Source organism: Peromyscus eremicus, chromosome 1 (genome assembly GCF_949786415.1).
Source record: "Peromyscus eremicus chromosome 1, PerEre_H2_v1, whole genome shotgun sequence".
Taxonomy (NCBI): Eukaryota; Metazoa; Chordata; class Mammalia; order Rodentia; family Cricetidae; genus Peromyscus; species Peromyscus eremicus.
Genome location: NC_081416.1, coordinates 157778582 through 157801792, shown reverse-complemented (window position 1 = coordinate 157801792; position 23211 = coordinate 157778582). Strand labels below are relative to the sequence as shown.

Below are 23211 nucleotides of genomic sequence, written 5' to 3'. Positions count from 1 at the left end.
CAATTTAATATTCTGTACCAAATTAAACTGTGATGACCAAGAAGGAATTTTAAAACTCTTCAGGAAGGCCCAAAAGGCCTGAGCCACTCACCCTCCACCCCTTAGGAAAAGAAACAAGTGTCTGTCAAAACAGCTGGAGGAATAAAACACTGAATGTCAAATGATGCCCATGCACCTAAAGTTCTTTAAAGTCCCTACGCTAAAATCTAACAAGGAGACCATACTCAACATAGTGAAATAAAGTTGAAAGATTTAAGAATATGCTGTCACTTTAAATTTTAATAAAATAGATAATTTCATTACATAGAGTGTCAAGTCCATCCACTCATTGTTAAAGTTTTAGAAATATCTTCTATAAAAGCTTGGTATTTGATTGGGAATTAATCGACTATAACATTTCTACAGGTACAGAGTTCCCACCTTTACCTCCATTCTTATTTTTAAAAATACAGAAAAGTACAAAAAATAAGACATGATATCCATATAACACAACTGAAAGTTAGCCAGCATCTTCATATATTTACTTGCAGTCATTAAGAGAATGAACGCTTATGTAAAAAGCTGGGCCCTCCCCCCCTCCCACTCACTCCCTTCCCTTCTTCACTCTTACTCAGGAGTGGGTCTGCATTCTTCTGATGCATCGCGAACATTTACATACATATATGTATTTATACCACGATAAGCTGAGTTTCAAGAAGGAAAGTGAACTTGACAGTCAATGTCCTATATGCATCACTCTGCAATCACTTGAGTTTCCCCACGTCACTTCCAGAATCTGCCCAGTTACACACACCTCACTGCATCTGCCGGATGTCTGTGTAATAGTCCACCTAAAAACTTCTCATTCCATTCCTAACAGGTGGGTCAGTTCTAATAGTTGGCTACTATAAATGGTAAATTTCCTGGTACCTAACCTCCGGAGCATAATTACTCATGAGAATTACTAAGTATTTTCAAATGTTACAAGGAATGTTTTTCCACTCCCAAGGTCATGCCTTGTACAATGTATAGCATTTTATATTTCTGCTTTCAATTTCCACGTATCTTACTTTTACTGTTGTTGATAGTTTGCGGTGTGTAGCTTTGCTTCTCAGAGAACAATTTGCCTCCATAGTCTTGGTGTTCATCTGAAGTAATTCTTTTCATATAATGCATAGTTATCATTCTATAATTTCTGTCCTCTTGAAATTACGTTACATATTACTGTATGACAATATAATTTATTTTGTTTCTTCTAACACAACTTACTTATTAGACTGGTGAAGACTTCCAGATCTGTGCTGTTAGCAGCATCAGGCTTGTTTTCCACTCTCAATTGTAGATAACTGTGTTTAAAGTTTCAGCATTACTTTTGTTTTCTGTTATGTTCGTTGAGTGCAGGCTTCTAATCATACAAACTTCTTCCCCTTCAGTATGAATTCTCCGATGTTTATGACATTTTATGTTAAATGTTTGGCTGATTTGTGGTGCTTAGCCTCAGAATAACTACACGATGCACTATGAGGTGCAAATTCTTAATGAACACTTCTCCATTTGAAGATATTCACAGAGCATTTAATGAGTATGGATTTTCTGGTGTCTAATATGGTGTGACTTCTGGCTGAAAGCCTTCCCACACTCACTACACTGATAAGGCTTTTTACCTGTGTGTATTCTCAAATGCAGGGCCAGGGTTGAGAATTGAGAAAAGGCCTTCCCACATTCATTACAACCATAGGGTTTCTCACCTGTATGGCTTCTCACATGCACTGTTAGAGATGAACTCTGAGAGAAGGCTTTTCCACATACATTGCATTCATAAGGTTTATCACCTGAATGAATTCTCACGTGCACAATAAGTGATGTTCGCTGAGAGAAGGCTTTTCCACATTCATTGCATTCATAGGGTTTCTCTCCAGTGTGAATGTTTTGATGCTTTATGAGGTACTTTTTCTGGCCAAAAGCTGTTCCACATTCATTACATTTAAAGGGTTTCTCACCAATGTGAATTTTCTCATGCTCAGTAAGATTTGATTTGCCACTAAAGGTTTTCCCACACTCCTTACATATGAAGGGCTTCTCTCCTGTGTGAGTTCTCTGATGTCTGATGAGGTTTGACTTCTGAATGAAAGCTTTCCCACAATCTTTGCACTCAAAAGGTTTCTCTCCAGTGTGAATTTTCTGATGGGTAAGCAAATTTTCCTTCTGGCTAAAGGACTTTCCACAATCATTACACTCAAAAAGCTTCTCTCCAGTGTGAGTGTTCTGATGCTTAATGACATATTGCTTTTGGCTAAAGGCTTTTCCACATTCGTTACATTCAAAAGGCTTCTCTCTATTATGAAAGTGCTCATGCTCTGTAAGATTTGATTTGTGGCTAAAGAGTTTCCCACATACCTTACAGGCAAAGGGGCTTCCCCCACTTAAAATTCTCTGTTGACTGAGGTGTGACATCTGAATGGAAGCTTTATCACATTCACAAGGTTTATCTCCAATATGAAATTTTTGAGAACTGAGGGCTTACTCTTGGTTGAGGATATTTCCACATTTCTTATAGTTCTAAGGCTTCTGTGTCTGACCTCTCATGCCGATGCAGAGTTAGGGACAAGGTTTAAGAGAACTTTATCAGTATAAACCTTTCTTCCCAATGTAAGTTTTCTGACAGTCAATGTTGTTTTTGCAAACTTCACTTGTTTCTCTCCAGCATGAATTTTCTGATGTTGAGGGATCTGTCATCTAGCTAAAGGCTTTTCAATATTCCTTAGAAACACAGGGCTTCCTCTCAGCATGACTTCGATATTCAGTGAGATGTGACACTTGAGTAGATGCTTCCCCACAGTTGGTAAATTCATAAGCTTTTCCTCTAGTCTGTGTGCGCCACTAACAAATGGGGCAGTGTTTAAACTGCAGGCATTTCCACACTGGACTCTACTTATTATAAGATGTTCTTACCAGGAGGAGTAGGCTATGGTAGAGGATTTCCAAACTCTGAAAACAGATGATTCTTTCCCATACAACTTCCTGTTTAAATCTGAATTGTGTTTCAAGCTCAAAGCTTGAAGCTTTGAAAATGTTTTGCCTTTTAAAAAGCAAAGTCTGTTCTGAAAAAAGAAAAAAAAGAAATGAAGTCTGTGAGCACAGAAAAGATTATTCTAATCTTCTTGCATTCACCACTTTCCTTGGTGGATTCAACTGACCTCCCAGATCTGGACGTCGCTCTATGTACTTGTCATTTCCCAGCTGCTTCTACAACAGATCACAAAGAATCATTTAAAGGAACATGAGTAATGTATGGTAAGCACGCAACAAATACTTCTTATAGGTTAGTTAGTATTACCCAAATATTTCCCATCATCTAATGCTAGTTTTCACAGCATTAGAAGGTGCCATGCAACCTTCCAGGAGAGGGAAGCAACCAATAATCCCACACATCTATGACACCTATGAACCATAACAACAACCAACACGGTAAGATATCCCTAAGGGTACAAAGTCGCACTCATAGCTTGGTAGTAACCAACAGCTGTCTAACTGGACTCAAGGCATGCTCATCAGGAGGAAAATAATGTCTGGTACTGGAAACCTAGTCAACTACCTGGGGTCTTAAGAGGAAAACCCACTACTGCCAATTTACTAAATCAGTCCAGTCCCTAACTATACTCTAAATACTTATCCTTATATCCACAATTAAGTGTGGCTCTCACCCATCATCAAATAAACTGTCTTTATCACAGGTGGAGACCATAACAGAAAACCACAACTGGTCAAAACGCAGAGAACAACCGATCGTGGAGTGCCCAGCCACAATAGACGCAACTGCTGAACCTAAGGCTCCAGGAGCACCGTGGAAGAGGAGGCGGAAAGACAGCAAGAACCAGAGGATCAGGAAAACTGATGTAAGATTGTGTCTCCTAGAAATGACAGGGAAGCTTTACCTTTGATACTTAACAAAGGCTGCCTAAACAGGATGTGAACAAGTGTAACACCAATAGACATGCTAACATGAAAGGGAGAAATCTCATCAGACCCTACCCTAAACAAAGAACTACAGGCAACTAAGGAATGCTGAGAAGAGGAAAAATAGTCTTCCCCAGGGATAAGTCTGCTCATTGGTTATCCAATCCCACTAGTCATCCCTGAAATCATATACATACAAGTACCACTATAAATGGACTAAGCATATACCTATATATAAAAGAAAAACAGGCCATGAGTCTAGAATGGAGCAGGGGGAAGAAATGGGACGGCCTGGAGGGAAGGCGGGGGGATGTAATTATATTTCCTTTCAATACACACACACATATATTCCCCATTATGAACAATAAAATTTCAGATGGTTTAGTATGGAGCTCAAAGGCATAGTTTGCCTAGCATTCATGAGATTCTAAATTAAACCCTCAAAAAAAACCTGCCAGGTCTGTGCACTCCTCCTGTAACCCCAGCACCTAGGAGGTGGTGGCAGGATGATCAGCTCAAACCACCTTTGTTTGCATAATGAGTCCAGGACTACCCTGAACCACAAGACACCAGTCTCAAGAAACAAAAATAAGCTGGGTGGTGGTGGCGCACACCTTTAATCCAGCACTTGGGAGGCAGAGACAAGAGGATCTCTGTGAGTTCAGGCCAGCCTGGTCTGCAGAGTGAGTTCCAGGACCGGCTCCAAAGCTGCACAGAGAAACCCTCTCAAAAAAATTAAATAAATAAATAAATAAAACAAAACTCTGTATATGAGTATTATGCTTACAGAGATTATTTGTGATAGCTCATATTCCAGAATGAAGAAATCCCATACAATCATTATCTCTAAATTTTGAAAAGAGAATCCTTAAAGAGAAAATCTGGGGGTTAGGGATTTAGCTCAGTGGTAGAGTGCTTGCCTAGCAAGCACAAGGCCCTGGGTTCGGTCCTCAGCTCAAAAAAAAAAAAAAAAAGGAAGAGAAAATCTAGATTTAAAAAAAAAATGACATTCATGAGAATACTCCTGTAAAAATAAAATTTTCCATTTAAGAAATTAGTAAATTGCATAACAATGAGAAATTACTCAACAGGATAAAATGACTACTGACTATATATAAAATAAGGTAATTATCACCCAACTAACACAAGTCCATAGAAAACAATTTGTGGAAGTTGGTTCTTTCCTTCTATGGATGGAACTCAAACTGTTAAGCTTGGTGGCAAGTGCCTTTATCCTTTATCTCACTGGTCCTGACTTTTTAAAAATGCAAACCATATTAGAGGAAACATAAAATGTGGCTACCAAGATGCAAATGTCAAACAATCAAACTGGTTTGTACCACAAAATACAAGAATAAAAAAATGAAGGGACTCAAGTATCTTAAACAGTGACATGAAAGAGGCAGGAGAAAAGATACAGTACAAAGAAAACAGGTGGCTGCCAACGTGGCGCAATGACAGTGTGGCCTGGCAATCTGTCGTCAATCTCCAGCACTAGAATAAAAGTGACAATGCAGGCACTATCTATAGTAAATGCTAAGTAAACACAATGATGTCTCAATCTCAATATTACTTAATATAAACAATAACATAGTAAGTTAAGAATAAAGTTAATACAAAAACTAAGAAGCTTCATATAGTCCAACAACTATTACTACATTCACTGTAGTAACTCAGAAGAAAAAACAAGAGTTAAACATCGTTAGACATTTCTCAAATATTTAAAGCTTACATGATCTGGAGCCTGAAGTAGGAAGAATGTAAATTCAAAGTCAGCCTGGGCTATATACATTAAGACCATGTCTCAAATAATAATAACAGTAGTAATAAAATAAAACCTATGTGAAAAAATGTTAAGGGCTGTTGAGATGGTTCATTGTGCAAGCCTGACAACCTAAATTCAGTATCTAGAACCCCAGGCAGTGATGGTGCATGCCTTTAATCCCAGCACTTGGAAGCAGGGCAGGCAGATCTGTGAGTCTGAGGCCAGTCTGGGCTAGAGTGAGTTCCAGGACAGCCAGGGAGGTTACACAGAGAAACCCTATCTCAAAAAAAAAAAAAAAAAAAAAAAAAAAAACCAAAAAAGAAAGACTATCTAGAGCTCACATAAATGTGGAAGAAAGAATCAATTTACAAATTTTACTGTGACCTTCACATGTGCACCACGGCAACTGTGCACCCATCTACACACCATGCACACACAATAATAATTTTTTTAAAAATGTAAACACTTAGCTGGGTGGTGGTGTTACACGCCTTTAATCCCAGCACTTGGGAGGCAGAGCCAGGCGGATCTCTGCGAGTTTGAGGACAGCCTGGTCTATAGAGTGAGTTCCAGGAAAAGCTACAAAGCTACACAGAGAAACTCTGTCTCAAAAAACAAAAAACAAACAAAATATATAAACACTTAAGACTCCAAATGACATCAAAATAAAGCACATGTTCACAGATAGGAGTGTCTAACATTATAAAGATGCTGCTTTCCTCTAAATTATTTTATAAATGTAATACAATCTCAATAGCAATTTTGGGGGACATTTTCCTTATCCAGACAAGCAAATCCTAAAATTTACATGAAAAAACTAAGCCTATAACCCTAGCTTCTCAGGGGTCCGAGACAAGAACACCCCAAGTGTACCACCATGCCTAGCTTATTATGTGGGTGCTGGGACCTGAATCAAGGTCCTCATGCTTGCATGGCAGGCACTTCACTGAAATGAACCAGCTATCCAGCCCCTCTGTAGTTTCTATAAAATAACAAAGAACCAATCTCAAGGCCTGAATGTATATAAGCTTGGGTTCGGACTCACTCCTCTCCCAAATTAAAAAAAAAAAAAAAAAAAAAAAAATGTTAGTGACATTTAAAAGGATAGGAGCTGGGCAGTGGTGGCGCACGCCTTTCATCCCAGCACTAGAGAGGCAGAGGCAGAAGGATCTGACTTCGAGGCCAGCTTGGTCTCAGAGCTATAGAGAAACCCTGTCTTGAAAAAGCAAAGGTAGGGCTGGAGAGATGGCTCAGAGGTTAAGAGCACTGGCTCTTCTTCCAGAGGTCCTGAGTTCAATTCCCAGCAACCACATGGTGGCTCACAACCATCTGCAATGAGATCTGGTGCCCTTCTGATGTTCAGGTACATGCAAGCAAGCAGATAGATAATAGCAAAGCCCCAAAAAAAAAAAAAAAAAAAAATCTACCAAAGAAAAGCAGCTAGAATGTGAGGGTTTCCCTGTTAAAATTTTTTGGTGGTGCTGTGGACCTCTGCATGCTATGTATGGGTTCTACCACTGGTAATTTATGGATTTGCAAAGGTAATCAATTGCTTTACTTTTACTATTAAAAAAAAAAAAAAAAAGCCACTGCTGGTACTGTCTACAGTGGCCGTAATAGCAGGCAGAAGTAGTTTTTCCACATGCCTCGTAATTCACAGACCTAGACTCATGAAGGAGTTATGACTTCTAAGATCCAGAACAGCAACAACTACGCTTTCTTCAAAAAAAAAAAAACAAAAAAAAAAAACAAAAAAAAAAAAACGAGGAACCTGGGCCAGTGAGATGGCTCAGCGGGTAAAGGCGTTTGCTTCCAAGATTGACAACCTGAATTCGACCCCAGACAGAATAGATTCCAAAATTGACCTCACACCTCCACACGTGCGTTCAGGCAAGCATGGCCAGGCAAATACGGGTAAATAAACTACTTTAAAAAGAAGAACTGTACCTGACCTAAACCTTGACTCTCTAATCCTGGGTTTTCAGTGGAATGATGCTCCTCAAAAGGAAATGCGAATTTGCCTGGCAGCTCTATTAACGTACCTGAAAAATCAGAAACGCAGTCTGCAGCAGGCACCCCCGAAAGAAAAAATTCCAAACTAATTTTTGTATAATTAAGCATGCCAGAGTAATCTATACCTTACCTCCATTCATAAGCAACTGCGTTTTAGTATAAAAATCGTTTTTTAAGATCTAAACATTTTTATTAAGGTTTACTACACATTACAAAATTCAACTGCCTGGCTATAAACTCACTATTAATAAATACTGTTTTAAAAGTATTCACTCCTTAGCGTCGTCCTCTTCTCAAGTCTTCAAATAAAACGGATGCTCTTGGGGAAGATGGCCCCGTTATAATGATCAGCACTTTCGACTCGGGAACTACGGCGCAGACGTGATACCTCAACACCCGTCTCCACACTGTCTCATAAAGCACAGCCACCCATAATCCTACACCCAGTTTCACATTCACTCGACAATTCCAAACAACGGGTCAAACTCTGCGGTCAGATTCGGTCTCAAACGTTCAAACGTCCTCGGAGGCCCCCACCTCCGTCCCCCACGAAGGCCCGATGCTCTAAGCCCACCCTTGACCCCGCGCCGCGCCACCAAAGCTCGGAAATCCTCCCCTCGGCCTCCCCGGCCCCACCGACCCAGGACGCCCAGATCCCACCTCCTACTTTGGCGCCACGTGGACCCAGAGGCCGTGCTGACCCGCGGACAAAGACCAAAATGTCCACTCGCTGGCCTGCGTCTGCGCACTCCGAGAGCGAGCGAGCACTCCCAGAAGTCTCCGCGACGCTCCGGGGTTTGTTCACCGAAGCCGGGACAAGCCGTCGTCTATTATCTGCAAACACTGCTTTTCGGCTTTGGACTACACTTCCCACAAGGCATTGCGGGTCGTTTATCTGTCTCCCTCGGGCAAACTTGGTCGCCTCTTCTTGGGTTTTGGGATTTCTTTGGGTAGATTGTTGTCACTTGGACCCAAATAAGCTCACACCTGGTGGGATGTTTGGAGTGGGGACTTCTTTGATACCTCACAGGCGCCGCTCAGAAATAGACTGAGCCTAGCCTCCAAGAGGACGACATCTTGTCCATGGCTGGTGTGGCTCTGGACTACGCTTCCCAGAGTCCATAGCGAGCTGACGTTGCATCTCAACTTGGTGAACTCTTTAGCGCTGGTAGAACCCCGCGCGCGCGCGCGTCTTACGAAGACAGAAGGTGAGGGGTCTGGGAGTCCTGGGCGGGGACCGGGCGTGTCCCGAGTCTTGGGACTGTGCACGTGGGAGCAGTCCCGGGCTGCAGGATTCTAAATGTGGTTTTGATTGTGGCATTGTGACCGGTTGTGAGTGCTGCTGTGTGCTGCTGTAATCACCTGTCTCCAAGGTGTATCTCTGATGGTTGCTGTACAAACGTATGTGATGCTGTGTGTTGTGGTGCCGGTATCTTGTGATTGTGGAAGTGGTGTCTCGTGTTCTTGTAGTGTGTTATGTGCCCGTTGCCTTTATTCCTGGGGGAGAGTGAATAAAGTTGTAACTGTGACCGGTGTTTGTGTGGGTTAAGTTACTACTGCGTGCAGGGTTCTGTGTCCGTGGCTCTGCATCAGCACTGCGTGGGTACCCTTACTGTGTCCCTTGGGGAGAAGGGAGGGGGAAGGACCTTGTGTGATGCTGTGTATGCGGACTGTCTTTGCTAATGACTGTCTCCAGAGTGAATGTTCAGTTATGGCTGGATGTAGCGTACTGTGCTTTCTGTGTACCACCATGTGTGGTTGTGACTGTGTAGTAGGTGTCTTTAGGATGTTAGTAATGGACAAGGGAAGTGACTGTGGAGCGTATGGAGGTATCTAACTGTGACTGTAACCTTGTGTGTCTCGAGAGGATGAACAAAGCTGAGCGTTGTAGTATATACTCCTGTAATCCCAGCATTTTCGGCTCCTGAGGCAGGAGGATCTCAAAATCATGGCTAGCCTGAGATACACTGCAAAACAAACCCTGTCTCAGGAAAAAAGAAAAAAGAAAAAAAATGCGGAAGGGTGCTGGAGAGATGCCTAAGTGGGTAAAGTTCTTGGGGCACAAACATGAGAATGTGAGTTTGGATCCCCTAAACCCACATCAGTTGCTGTAACGTGTTTGTAATTCTGTAATCCCAGCTCCTGCAGGATTCTAGGACAGGAGAGTCTCCAAAAGCTCTCAGATAAACTAGCCTGGAGGGCATAGCAGTGTAAAGCCCAAGGTAGAACGCTTGCACCAACATCTGAAACTACTCTGCCCTCCACATAGCTGCCATGGCACACATATACCTATATATGTGCACACACACAAAGATAAAAAAAGTTTTTTCTAAAAAAAGAGCTGATGTGCTGCTTGTTATGTTTGTGTGACATCTCTGGCAGCAGCCAAGTGTGTCAGTGTGACATGTCTATGACTACTGCTCTGGCCCCGGCAGATCCTGTGACGATGGGGCACATTCTGGCCCTGGACAGTAGTGACCTCAGTTTCACAAGTCCCTGACCTTGGACTGAATGCCCCATCTTCTCTGACCTCCATCCCCTGCAGAGCCCAAAACTGCCCTGGTCACTCCTGATTCCTTTCTTCTAACCCTCTTCTAAGAAGGTGATGAGGAACTGAGACAAAGCTCAGTGGTTAGTTATCAAACATCCAAAAGCCAAGTTCAAAATGCGCCAGGTTCTATTCTTTCCCCGAAATTCTTGCTTCTCTGGGCATGCTATCTTGACAGAATCACCTCACCACCCTCAATGATATGACATCCACTATTTATCCCGAGAGTACAAGCTGAGCGGCCTGAAGATAAGTTGAAGAGCTCATATCCTCTCTGCTCCTTGCATCCCTAATGTGGGTTAAACTTTTTTTCCTAAGGTTTTGAAGTTGTTTTAGACTTGAAAATGTTACAGAGATAGAATTCCATATTCTTTTTTTAATTTTTAGATTTTATATGTACAGGTGTTTGCCTACGTGTGTGTGTGTGTGTGTGTGTGTGTGTGTGTGTGTGTGTAGGTGCACCATGTGCTTGCCTGCTGCCAAGGTCCCCTTTTCCCACGTGACTCTAGTTTGGGTTAAGTTGACATGGTGTGTACACCACATAGTACATGCAGGTGCAAAGGAGGCCAGGAAACACACCAGAGTAGCCAGCTGCCTGACAGGGGCACTAGGCCCAGGTCCTCCACAAGAACAGCAAATGCTCTTCACATGACAGTGTTTTTATTTATTTATTTTTAATTACATTCATGATATTCATTAATTACACTCATGATATTAATTACACCTTTGGTATTCATTGATTACATTCTCAGTATTCATTCAATAACTATATTTATGATAATTATTAATTACATTAATTGACATGACAGTGTTTAAAACCAGAAGGTTGGCATTGCTTCACTAGTACCAACTACTTCCAAACCTTATTCACCATCGTCCTGATTTCTCTTTTTAAAATGAATTTTGGGGGTTACGTGTGTATGTGTCCCATGGCACTGGAGTCTGCTGCTGCAACTGTACCTTCACCAATGGCCTCTCCTGGGCCCTCTTCGTGGTCCACGTCTCAACTCTCTACATGGCCCCTTCAATCCTGGGGCTCCAACTGCCACTGAGGCTGCACCTTCACCAATGGCCTCTCCTGGCCTCTCACAGCACCAAGCCTCAGCTGCTCTCCATGACCCCTTCATGCCTTCAAAACCAGTACCACTGGGAGACTCTTACACATGACCACGTTTGGCTGCCAGCATGTGGTTCAACCTTGGCCGCCTCTAGAACACAGCTTCTGTGTGCTCACCCTGAAGAAACACTTCCCAGAAGGTTTCACCTCAGTGGTTCTGGTCTCTTGTTAATCACGGCTGATTCTTCGGCCCCAGATGACCAGGCACTACAGATTCTTAGTTCAAAATAGTTGAACAAAATTCTTGACATTTCCCAGAGCAGGCCTCCATCGCCTGCATTTCCCTTGGCATTCTTATCTTCTAAGCTCCCAAAGAATGGCCCATTGAACTCTGAACACGCAACAGCTCTGCCAGCCCAAAGACCTACGATCCTCCAAAAACCAGCATAGTTAGTTCTGGTACAACAATACTCCCCAGTCCTGTTTCCAGTTTCCTGCCTTAGAGTTTTTACTGCTGTGAGGAAACACCATGACCAAAAGCAACTTGTGATGGAAAGAGTTTGTTTGGTTTACAGTTCCCTATCACAGTTCTTCATCAGAGGAAGTCAGGGCAGGAACTCAAACAGAGCAGGAACCTGGAGGCGGGAACCGATGCAGAGGCCACGGAGGGGTGCTGCTCACCTGCTTGCTCTCATGCCTTGCTCAGCCTGTTTACTTATAGAACCCAGGACCACAGCCCAGGGATGGCCCCACCCACAATGGCTGGGCCCTCTCCTGTCAATCACTAATTAAGAAAATGCCTTATAGCTGGATCTTATGGAGGCATTTTCTTAACTGAAGTTCCTTCCTCTCAGATGACTCTAGCCTATGTCAAGTTGACTTAAAAACTAGCCAACACAAGGCCAAAGGTCAACCTTCCTGACCCTGGATGCCTGGAACTCTGGCTTGGGACGGTGATGGAATGGAGAAAGGACAGAGACACAATGAAGCTGGGATCAAGTGAGGTTCTCTGACCACTGTAGCTGGGAATGCCGTTGTTTATTAAGTACGGGGTGGGGAGGGTGCTAGCCATCTGTAACGCAGCCCCAGCATCACTGCTGTTACTCAAGATCATTCCTTGTTCCCGTGGTTTTTCTGTGCTTGATCATTCTCACCGGTGTCGAATACGCCATCATTTCCTCCACGACCCTGTCTGGGCCCGTTTCCACCCTTATCTCTGGTTCTTTTTTTTCTACTTTCTACTTAGGGGGGTGGATTCTTGCTGTTACCCGGGCCTCAGCCTGCCGAGTTCTGGGGCTGAGCTTGTTCATCAGAGCTTTATCCTTCTCTCCATCTTCCTTTTCTAGGAGTCTTCAAAAAGAATCCAAAAGGAGAAATCAGAGTAGGTCAGGCAATTCTGAATGATTCACCATGACCCTTCGGGTAGGTTGAAATCTCCTCTCAAATATTTTTGTTTTACATTTTTTTTTTTTTTTTTGGTTTTTCGAGACAGGGTTTCTCTGTGTAGCTTTGCGCCTTTTCCTGGAACTCACTTGGTAGCCCAGGCTGGCCTCGAAGTCACAGAGATCCGCCTGGCTCTGCCTCCCGAGTGCTTGGATTAAAGGCGTGCGCCACCACCGCCCGGCTTTTACATTTTTTAATGTATTTATTGGAGATAGGGTCTCACTATATAGTCCTGGCTAGCCTAGAACTCACTATTAGATCAGGCTGGTCTCAAACTCACAGAGATATGCCTGCCTCTGCCTCCGAAATGCTGAGAGTAAAGGCGTGCGCCACCACACCCAGACTTTGTTTCCATTTAGTTATTTTGTTTCCACTTAGTTAGTTACTTTGTTGGCGGCATGTGGTATCCCAGCTCCTGTGTAAATGTGGTGGTTGGAGGACAGCTGGAAGGAGTCCGCTCTCCTTCCACCGTGTGGCTGGAGATGGAGCTCGATCATCAGGGTTGGCGGCAGGGGCTCCTCCGTGCTGCTGAGCCGTCTCACCAGCCCGGTCATTTCCTCCAACCCTTCAGAGCATAGGAACAGCTGTGTTCTTTATGCCAACATGCCTCTGTGACCTGCTCTCAGGGAGCAAATGTTGGGGCCCCCTCCCCATCTCCTCTCTTCCTGGCACTATTTACAGTGCTCCTACAGGGTGCCGGAGGGATGGAAATGCATTCTCTTGAGGAAGATGGTAACTTACTTTCTCAGAGCCATCGATGGGACAGAAGATGAGGTGACCCTTTCCAGTGACTTCAGCAGCTTCTTTTCCTATGCTGTTTCATGTCACTCCCTCTTAAGAAACATATTTCATGGGGCTGGAGAGATGGCTCCATGCTTAAGAGCACTGGCTGCTCTTCCAGAGGATCTGGATTCATTTCCCATCACCCCCATGGTGGCTCACAACCATCTAACTGCAGTTCCGGGGATCAGAAGGCCTGTTCTGACTTCCACAGGCATCAGGCACACAGATGATACACAGACATACATGCAGACAAAACGCCCATACACATAAACTAAAAACCATATTTCATACTATCAGAAACTATGTACAAAAACTTATGTCTGTATAAACTGGAGGCAGCGGTGGTGGCGCACGCCTTTAATCCCAGCACTTGGGAGGCAGAGGCAGGCGGATCTCTGTGAGTTCGAGGCCAGCCTGGGCTACAGAGTGAGTTCCAGGACAGCCAGAGCTATTCAGAGTAAACGCTGTCTCAAAGTTTAAAAAAAGAAAAAAGAAAAAAATCTTTAATTCACTCTAAGTCTATTGTTTCAGGAAATGGTGACATTCAGGGATGTGGCTGTGGAGTTCTCTGAGGAGGAATGGAAGTGTATGGAACCTGCTCAGAGGGACTTGTACAGAGATGTGACTTTGGAGAACTTCAGTCACTTGCTCTCACTAGGTAAGGCCTCGGCACTACCCAGGGCCACATAGGAAATGGGACCCCCGGGACTGGGGCAGTGGCCTGAGGGGTGAACAGAGGGGACAAAGGGATGCAGCCGGCAGCTGTGAGAACTCTCCATGCATCTCCCAGGTCAGAGGGGAGGAGAAGGCTAGGAAATGCCCCCCTGTTCACCGCCCTTGGCCTGTGGCCTGCCAAGCACAATGGAAAAGCCAGGGGCAGGCAGCCCGAGGTGTAGACATCACTTGACTATTGGAGGGGAGGGAGAAGGTTAATGGCATCTAACCACAGTTCAAAACTAATGTCTAGTCTAGTCTAGTCTAGGGATTTTGTTTGTTTTTTATAGTCTAGGAATTGAACCTTCATATTCAAGGCATTGTGCCACTGAGCTACAGGCTCAGCCTATCTCTCTCTGACTTTCTCGGGCCACTTTCAAATGTCTCGCTGAAAATCTGTTCTCCATTTTTTCCCAAGAGAATTGTTTTGGGCTTTGGGCACCTCCATCTCCCTGTCCTTTGGACAGTCTTCTCATCCTTATTTTATAATTGTCTCCATTCATTTGGGTCCACACCTGTAATCCCAGCACTTGGAGATAGAGGGAGGAAGGTCAGGAATTCTGTGTTGTCCTCTGTGTTAAAGCAAGGAGAAAAGACCAAATCCATGACTGTCCAGTTAAAGCAAACTGTATTTTGGGGTGCAGTCGGGACTGGCCAGCCAGCTGTCTCACCCTAAGTTTGGATCTGAGAGAACACTCTTTTCTAGGAGAGATAAGATGTTCAAAGGAGCGAGAGAGTCAGCTGTTCTAAATTGTTAGAAAGATATAATGAACGGGAAGGAACAGGGTAAGGATATACATCATGGGAACGGGGTTGCAAGCAGTTTACAGCAGAGCTAAGAAACAGGAACACATTCTTTCTTTTTTTTCTTTTTTGGTTTTGGTTTTTCAAGACAGGGTTTCTCTGTGTAGCTCTGGCTGTCCTGGAACTCACTCTGTAACTCAGGCTGGCCTCAAAGCTCACAGAGATCCGCCTCCCTCTGCCTCCCCGGTGCTGTGATCAAAGACATGCTCCACCACGCCTGGCCTACAGAGTGAAAGTTAATGTTTGTTGTTGATTTCATGTGCATTGGTGCTTGGTGTTTTGTTTGCATATATGTCCGTCATGTATGTCAGATCCCCTGGAACTGGAGTTACAGACAGGTGTGAGCTGTCATGTGGGTGCTGGGAATTGAACCCAGGTCGTCTGGAAGAGCAGCCAGTGCACTTAACCACTGAGCCATCTCTCCAGCCCCAGAGTTTGAAATGTAAACAGTATGTTCATGCCTCATTTCTTTTCCTGTAAACAGGACTTGTCCTTTCTAACCCTGATGTCATCTTCTTATTGGAGCAAGGGAAAGAGCCGTGGCTGGTTACAAATTATATGACAAGACCTTGGCACCCCGGTGAGTGAGACCTGGTCTGGCTGGAGAGGTCGTGGGACTAACGGTACAGTGTGCCAGCTGATAGCTGTAACCTGAGTGATTGTTGGGAAACCTGCTGTAGAATGAAGGCCTGAGTTAGGAAGCAGGGCAGGACCCTGTCAGCATTGGCATGCACATAAATAAAAATGTAAAAACATTCTGAGTTAGATAGTATTTTCTCCCACTGCCTTCTGTCTTCTATGGTTGATAAATCATGTAGTTATAATTTGGGAAAATATTTCATGTATATGTATTCTCTTATTTTTATTTTATGTGTATAGGTGTTTTGCTTACATGTATGTCTGTACCATGTCCATGCCTGGTTCCCTAAGGAGACCAAAAGAGGGCATCTGATCCTCTGGAACTGGAGTTACAGAACCGCCATATGGGTGCCAGGAATTGAACCCAGGTCTTTTGGAAGAGCAGCCAGTGCTCTTAATCAGTGAGCCACCTCCAACTCCTCTTCCTCTTTCTTTTTTCTTTTTCTTTCTTTCTTTCTTTCTTTTTTTTTTTTTTTTTTTTTTTCAAGACAGGGTTTCTCTCTGTAAGAGCCATGGCTATCCTGGATCTTACTCTGTGGACCAGGCTGGCCTCGAACTCACAGAGATCCACCTGCCTCTGCCTCCTGAGTGCTGGGACTAAAGGCATGTGACACCACAGCCCAGCTCTCTCTCTGTCTCTTTCTTTCTCTCTCTCTGTCTCTGTCTCTCTGTGTTTCTGTCTCTGTCTCTCTCTGTCTCTGTCTGTGTGTCTGTCTCTGTCTCTCTCTCTCAGAATAAACACCTTTTGTCCGTGAGCTGCAGATTCTGACCTGTCTGCCCCCCCTCACTTTGATCTTCCTCAGAGAGAACTCCACCCCTTGACCTCTAACACGGCTTTCTGCCCCGCCGCTCCAGCCTGTTGATGTCGGCAGGACGCTTGCCCTGCTGCACCTTCATAAATCTGCTGCTTTGGGTGCTCTTTTTTCCTTTTATCATGTTTCTTTTGGATTTTCTTTGATTGTTTTTTGTTTAAAATCCCTTCCTCTATAGACCAGGCTGGCCTCGAACTCAGAGCTCTGCCTTCCTCTGCCTCCTGAGTGCTGGGATTAAAGGCATGTGCCAATATTGCGAGATAGCCAGGGCTACACAGAGAAACCCTGTCTTGAAAAACCAAAAAGCTGTAAAATCCCTTCCTCCTCAGGAGTTAGCTTGGCCTCAGGTGCGGGTGTAGTGGGACTCTCACTGTCCCTGTGCTCTCCATAAGCACGATGCAGTTCTTCCCCAGGGCCCTGGTGCAGACCGGCCTGTTACTGGATGTGTTACAGACAACATCAGTGATCCCTGTTTTGTGAATACAGCAATCAAACCCCAGGAAACGTTCTCCACATCCAATCTCAGGGCACAGGGGTTTTTATTGCCTCCTAAACTCAGACAGGGTTTATACCGGGGACCCATCTTAGTGTTGGCAGCAGGCCACCCCAGCTCTTACCTCTTCTTCTCGTGGGAGAGCTTTCGCTTGCCCCAGGTCTGGTGCCAATTGTTCCAAAAGATGCCTATCCATCACAAGCTACAAAGATCTTTTTAAAAATAATAATAATATAATAATAATAATAATAGGGGCTGGAGAGATGGCTCAGCAGTTAAGACTGCACTTCAGAGGATCCAGGTTCAGTTCCCAGCACCCACATGGCAGCTCACAACTGTCTGTAACTCCAGTTCCAGGGAATCTGATGTCCATGGCAAAACACCAATGTGCATAAAATTTAAAAAAAAGTTTAATATAAGATAAATAAGTTACTTTTGTTTATCGTGTGTGTTTATCTATATGTGGAAGTCAGAGGACAACTTTCAGATACCACTTATTTCCTCCCACCTTGTGGGTCCTGGGATCAAGGTCAGGTTGGCAGCTTGGTGGCAAGTACATGGACTTGCTGAGCCCTGTGCCCAGCCCTGTTGTTTCCTCTTTGATTTAGTCTGGGATCTTTCAACCTGAGGAAGGGCTTCATCCTCTCATGATTTCATAGTTACTATATGTCTGTTCTCTCTTCATCCTCATTTCCAGCTGTTTCTGCTTCGCTAGTATACAGGCACGCACCAGGACATTTGGACATTTGCATTGGTAACGCATGTTCTGGGTTACTCTGATCAATTTCAAAATTGGGAACCTCAGGCTTAATTTGTTTTCTTGCCCCAATCTGGCATCATGTATACTTCTGCCATATTTGTGCATTCTTAAAAATCACTCAGCGTTTGAGACATATTAAGCCATTAGTTTTTTTTATGATGAAAATTTTCATTTTATTTCCATATTGTCTGTGGTGTTTTTATTCCTCATGGTAAAAACAATTTGTTTTCATTTTTCTCTGATTTTTCAGACTTGGAATCTAAGTGTGAGATAGTTCCACAAAAAGGACTTTTTGAAATAGAGTCATTTAAATGGGAGGTGATGAAAAGCTTTCAGCACTGTGACCTTAAGGACTCCCATCTCACAGATGACTGGGAATGCAGAGACCAGTTTGAGAGACAGCGAGCGAGACAGGAATGCCATTTCAAGCAAGTGGGAATCACCTATGAAAGCATGCATGCTTTCAAGCATTACACATCTGTCACCCTATTACATCAGAGCAACAGGACTATTGAGAAACTGATTGAATGTAGTGAATGTGGGAAAGCATTTAGCCGTGGCTCACACCTTATGCAACACCAGAAAACTCATACTGGAGAAAAGCCTTTTGAGTGTAAGGAGTGTGGGAAAGCTTTTGGTCGTGCCTCACACCTTGTTCAGCATCAGCGAATCCATACTGGTGAGAAACCCTATGATTGTCAGGAGTGTGGGAAAGCCTTTGGTCGTACTTCTGACCTTATTCTCCATCAGAGACTTCACACTGGTGTCAAACCCTATGAATGCAAAGAATGTGGCAAGACCTTTAGGCAGCAGTCACAGCTCATTCTGCACCAGAGAACTCATACAGGTGAAAAACCCTACGTATGTAAAGACTGTGGGAAGGCTTTCATTCGTGGGTCCCAGCTTACCGTGCACTGGAGAATTCACACAGGAGTTAGACCCTATCAGTGTAAAGAATGTGGAAAGGCCTTCAGACAGCACTCACAGCTCACTGTACATCAAAGAATCCACACTGGGGAGAAGCCCTACGAATGTAAGGACTGTGGGAAGGGTTTTATCCATAGCTCAGAAGTTACTCGGCATCAAAGAATCCATTCTGGGGAAAAACCTTATGAATGTAAGGAATGTGGGAAAGCATTCAGACAGCATGCACAGCTCAGGCGACATCAGACCGTTCATACTGGTGACAGACCCTTTGGATGTAAGGACTGTGGAAAGGCCTTTAGTCGTAGTTCATACCTGATTCAACATCAGAGGATTCACACAGGTGACAAGCCTTATGAATGTAAGGAGTGTGGGAAGGCCTTCATTCGTGTTTCCCAGCTGACTCATCATCAGAGGATTCATTCATATGAGAAACCCTACATATGCAGGGAGTGTGGAATGGCTTTTATTCGAAGTTCACAACTTACTGAACATCAGAGGATGCATCCTGGTATCAAACCTTATGAATGTAGAGAATGTGGGCAGGCCTTTATCCATGGCTCACAGCTTATTGAGCACTACCGAATTCATACTGACTAGAGCATTGTGGGATATTTGTACCTGTGGGAAGATGTATTGCTGTGATTTTTGTAATAAAAAGCTGAATGGCCAATAGCTAGACAGGAAGTATAGGTGGGATTTCTGGGGAGAAAAGGAAGAGGAGAAGGAATCAAGGCATGCAGGAGACACAGAGAGGAAACAGGAGGTAAACAGGATGGAAGAGAGATAATGCCATATGATAGAATGTAGATTAATATAAATGCCTTAATTTAAGTTATAAGAGCTAGTTAGGAACAAGCCTAAGCTATAGGCCGAGCTTTCATAATTAATAAGATGTCTCTGTATCATTATTTGAGAGCTCGATGGTGGGACAAAAAAAAAAAAAAAAAGACTCGTTACATGAGAATCCTAAACATCAGTGGCATGGTCAAGCCTTTATGCTAAGTTTAAATCTAGCTAGAGTTATATTGCCCCCCAATGTAACTAATGTCAGAAAAACTTCATCTCTTCTGCTATACGGTATCAGAAAACTCAATGCCAGCCAGTAGAAAGATCCAATGAATATGGGAATTCATTTTGCCTCATTCACTGATTATTAAGCATCAGCAAACCTGTGCTAAAAATAACTCCATATTAATATAGAAAAGCCTTTTATTACCTATCAAAACATGTTCGATTTCTTTTTTTTGTTTGTTTGTTTGTTTGTTTGTTTGTTTGTTTTTTCAAGACAGGGTTTCTCTGTGTAGCTTTGCACCTTTCCTGGAACTCACTCTGTAGCCCAGGTTGGCCTCAAACTCACAGAGATCCACCTGCCTCTGCTTCTCTGGTGCTGGGATTAAAGGCGTGTGATACCACCACCACCACCACCACCACCACCACCACCACCACCACCCAGCTATGTTCAATTTCTGAGAATCCCAAACAGATAGTGATCCTGATTAAAAGATTATTGGTTTGATGTGCTGAATAATGAATGTCCTTTTGGTCGGTGTGGCATAGACAGTGTTCTTACTGCACTGACTACTGAATGTCATTGAACATATTATGCAGTTTTTACCCCCTTTGTCCCTTACATCTTTTTACTTCTTTGTTGTTTTTTATTTTGTTTTTGAGACAGAGAAATATTTATCCTTGGCTGGCCTCAAAATTATGTAGCTGAAGATGACTTTGAACTCCTGATCCTCCTGTCTGCACCTCCCAAATTCTGGAATTACAGGCTTGCACTACCATGCCAGCTAACTTCTTGGGTGTGTTTTTGTTTTTTTAAGAAACTGTCACTTACCTTGTAGAAGACCTCCATGTTGTAATTTAACATGCATCTCTACCTCTGGCATTTCCTACAATTGGTAGTTAAGATTTTAGAGACTTAGCCCGATGTGGCAGCACACACCTTTAATCCCAGCGCTCTGGAGGCAGAGACCAGCCAAAGCTATAAAGTGAGAACCTGTCTCCAAAAGGGAGAGGGCACTGGAGCAATGGTCAGCCATTAAGAGCACTTGCTCTTGCAGAAGACCTGAGTCTGGTTCTCAGCATTGTGGCTCACAACCATCCATAACTCCAGTTGCAGGGGACCCAACACCCACTTCTGGCCTCTGCAGACACCAGCATGTACTTGGTGCACATAAATTTATGTAGACATTTTTTTTTTTAGTTTTTTTTTTAACTTAAAATTTTTTAATTTCTTAAAAATTTGAACTTAAAATCCTAAATGAACTTGGAAGATACTTTATGCTTACTTTGGGCATTGGGAAATGCAGGGAGACATGTTCTCATGCAGCCCAGGCTGGCCTCAGATTTGTTCTATAGCCAAGGATAAAGTTGAACTCCTAGTTCTCCTGACTTCACCTCCCAAGTGCTGAGATTGCAGATGTTTTTCACAATTTTAAACTTATATTTACTTATAAAGTCTGAAACTCAGGGACTCCAAAAGAGAAGAGATGTATCGGAGGGGTAAGGGGTGCACAGACTACAGCTTCTGCCCTTTCAAGGGCTGCCATCTTCCCATCACCCACGTCTTTTTTGAGACAGGGTCTCTCTGTGTAGCCCTGGCTGTCCTGGAACTCACTCTGTAGACCAGGCTGGCCTCAAACTCAGAGATCCCCCTGCCTCTGCCTCCTGAGAGCTGGGATTAAAGGTGTGTGTCACCACTCCCTGACTATGCCGTCTTCATAATGCTTTAACGTGGTCACAATCCTGGAGCCCGCCAAAGGGCTATTTAATTACATAGTAAGTGTTTAATCATCAACCATAAGTGATTCCATCATTCCCTCCCCTAGAATCCTAAGGATATTGGGAGGGCCAGATATCTAACCTTTTCTTCATGCCCTGGTCTTTCTGGAGACCAGCCACCAATCCTCAACCTATTTGGGGGCCTCTGACATCTCACTAGCAAATAAATAACACTGTCAATCACTCTGATGGTTCAAAGAATTTTAGGAACTGGAGGCAGGACCAAAAGTATATTTTCTGTTATACAGGTGGTACCTTTATTCAAGCAGAAATATTCATGGGTTTTGTTTGAGGAGGTTCTTACTATATAGCCTCAGCTATCCTGGAACTCAAGATCCTCTATCCTCAGCCTCCCAAAAGGCTTACATGTGTGTGCTTATGACATAGTTTAAAGCACTATGGGGTGCATTTACTTTCTAACATTGATTTTAAAACGGCAATTGTAAGCCTAGTTTGGTGGTACATGCCACTCACCTCAGTAATCAGCCCGCTGAAACATAGGGATCACAAGTTCCAGATAGGCCAGAACTATGTGGCAAGGCCCTGTCTGGGGAAACAAAAGGAGTGTGGGTGGGGTAGAGCTAAAACAGTAAATCCTAAATTATCAGAGAATTAATACATGGAAAGGATCAGGTTGGAGTGCAGTTAAATGTTTCAGCCACTAGATGGCAGAAGAGTGCTACCAAACAGGTTTCGCCTTGCCTTCCACCACAAGCAGCAACTTTCTGATTGCTTGCTCTTTTATGTTTTGAGACAGGATCTCCCTATGTAGCTCTGGCTGTCCTAGAACTCACTCTGTAGATCAGGCTGTCCTCGAACTCAGAGATCAGCCTGCCTCTGCCTCCCAAGTGCTGGGAGGTGTCCACGCCCAACTTGTTTTTTGATTTTTAGTTTTATGTCTATGGATTTTTTTCCTGCACGCCTAATGTGATGAATTGAGGGAGGCCATGGGAGAAAGGAAAAGCCTCACATTTTAGTACATTTTGCCGGATCAAAGGATGGAGATGCAGTCCTACATAGCCCAGGGTTGCCTCCAGTGTGAAATCCTCCTGTCTCAGCCTGAGTCTTAGGATTAGAAGCAAGGTGTGGGCCATGGGTTGCTATTATGCTGCTTCCCCTGCAGCACTAACGGCTGAAGCCAGGGCTTTGCACAAGCTAGGCAGGAGATCGGCCCCAGCCCCAACCCAAGCTCCTAACGTGGATTCTAGACACACAATCCCTTCTTATTTTTCTGTTCTAGGTATGCATGGATGGATGGATATTTGTGTGTGTGGGGTGTGTGTGTGTGTGTGTGTGTGTGTGTGCATGTGATATGCATATGGTGCTGTGTATGTTGTGTATGTGTGTTTGCACACAGGTGAAACTGAATTAAATGCAAAAACGTTTGAGTGCAGCTCCACAGTTTTCCATTGTGAGCTAGGGTGTGGCTCAGGGGCAGAGAGCTTGCTCAGCATGAGCTAGGTGCTAGGTTTGATCCTGGCTTTCGTGTGATTTTCTCAAAATCACATTACTAGTTTCTTCTTCTTTCCTCCTACGCTTTCCTCTTCAGACAGTGTCTCAGGTAGCTAAAGCTAGCCTGGAACTTTCTGTAGCCAAGGCTAGCCCTGAACAACTGCTCCTCCTCCTCCACTCACCAAGTGTATTTCTTTTTACTGTATTTTATTGATTTTACTACTTGTATATGATGGGAGGGCCCACGTCTGCCACAGGAGGACGGCCTTGTAGAGTTG

General features: G+C 43.7%; 2 protein-coding genes across 5 annotated transcripts; one reads left to right on the top strand and one right to left on the bottom strand.

Annotated features, from left to right (window-relative positions):
• Positions 1–259: 259 nt before the first annotated feature.
• Znf146 (zinc finger protein 146) lies at positions 260–8831 on the bottom strand. 4 transcript variants are annotated; one of them, XM_059275890.1, is made up of 3 exons: positions 8375–8831; positions 3177–3225; positions 260–3080 (listed from the first exon to the last, which is right to left on the bottom strand). In XM_059275890.1, the coding sequence occupies exon 3, from the start codon at positions 2431–2433 to the stop codon at positions 1555–1557; it is 879 nt and encodes a 292-aa protein (XP_059131873.1). In that variant the 5' UTR covers positions 2434–3080; positions 3177–3225; positions 8375–8831; the 3' UTR covers positions 260–1554. The 4 variants fall into 4 exon arrangements, with proteins under 4 accessions (XP_059131873.1, XP_059131884.1, XP_059131879.1 ...); XM_059275901.1 differs by having other exon boundaries at positions 260–3075; XM_059275896.1 differs by having other exon boundaries at positions 8382–8831.
• A 3825-nt stretch (positions 8832–12656) lies between these two features.
• Znf565 (zinc finger protein 565) lies at positions 12657–19409 on the top strand. Its single transcript, XM_059276250.1, has 4 exons — positions 12657–12741; positions 14077–14203; positions 15548–15643; positions 18018–19409. The coding sequence occupies exons 1-4, from the start codon at positions 12730–12732 to the stop codon at positions 19289–19291; spliced, it is 1509 nt and encodes a 502-aa protein (XP_059132233.1). The 5' UTR covers positions 12657–12729; the 3' UTR covers positions 19292–19409.
• Positions 19410–23211: the final 3802 nt, after the last annotated feature.

Excerpts from the sequence above, each read along its gene's own strand:
- Znf146 (XM_059275890.1), bottom strand. The coding sequence starts at position 2,433 with ATGTCACACCTCAGTCAACAGAGAATTTTAAGTGGGGGAAGCCCCTTT.
- Znf565 (XM_059276250.1), top strand. Across the intron at positions 14,204-15,547 it reads CAGTCACTTGCTCTCACTAG|GACTTGTCCTTTCTAACCCT; the intron begins GTAAGGCCTCGG and ends TCCTGTAAACAG. Across the intron at positions 15,644-18,017 it reads GACAAGACCTTGGCACCCCG|ACTTGGAATCTAAGTGTGAG; the intron begins GTGAGTGAGACC and ends CTGATTTTTCAG.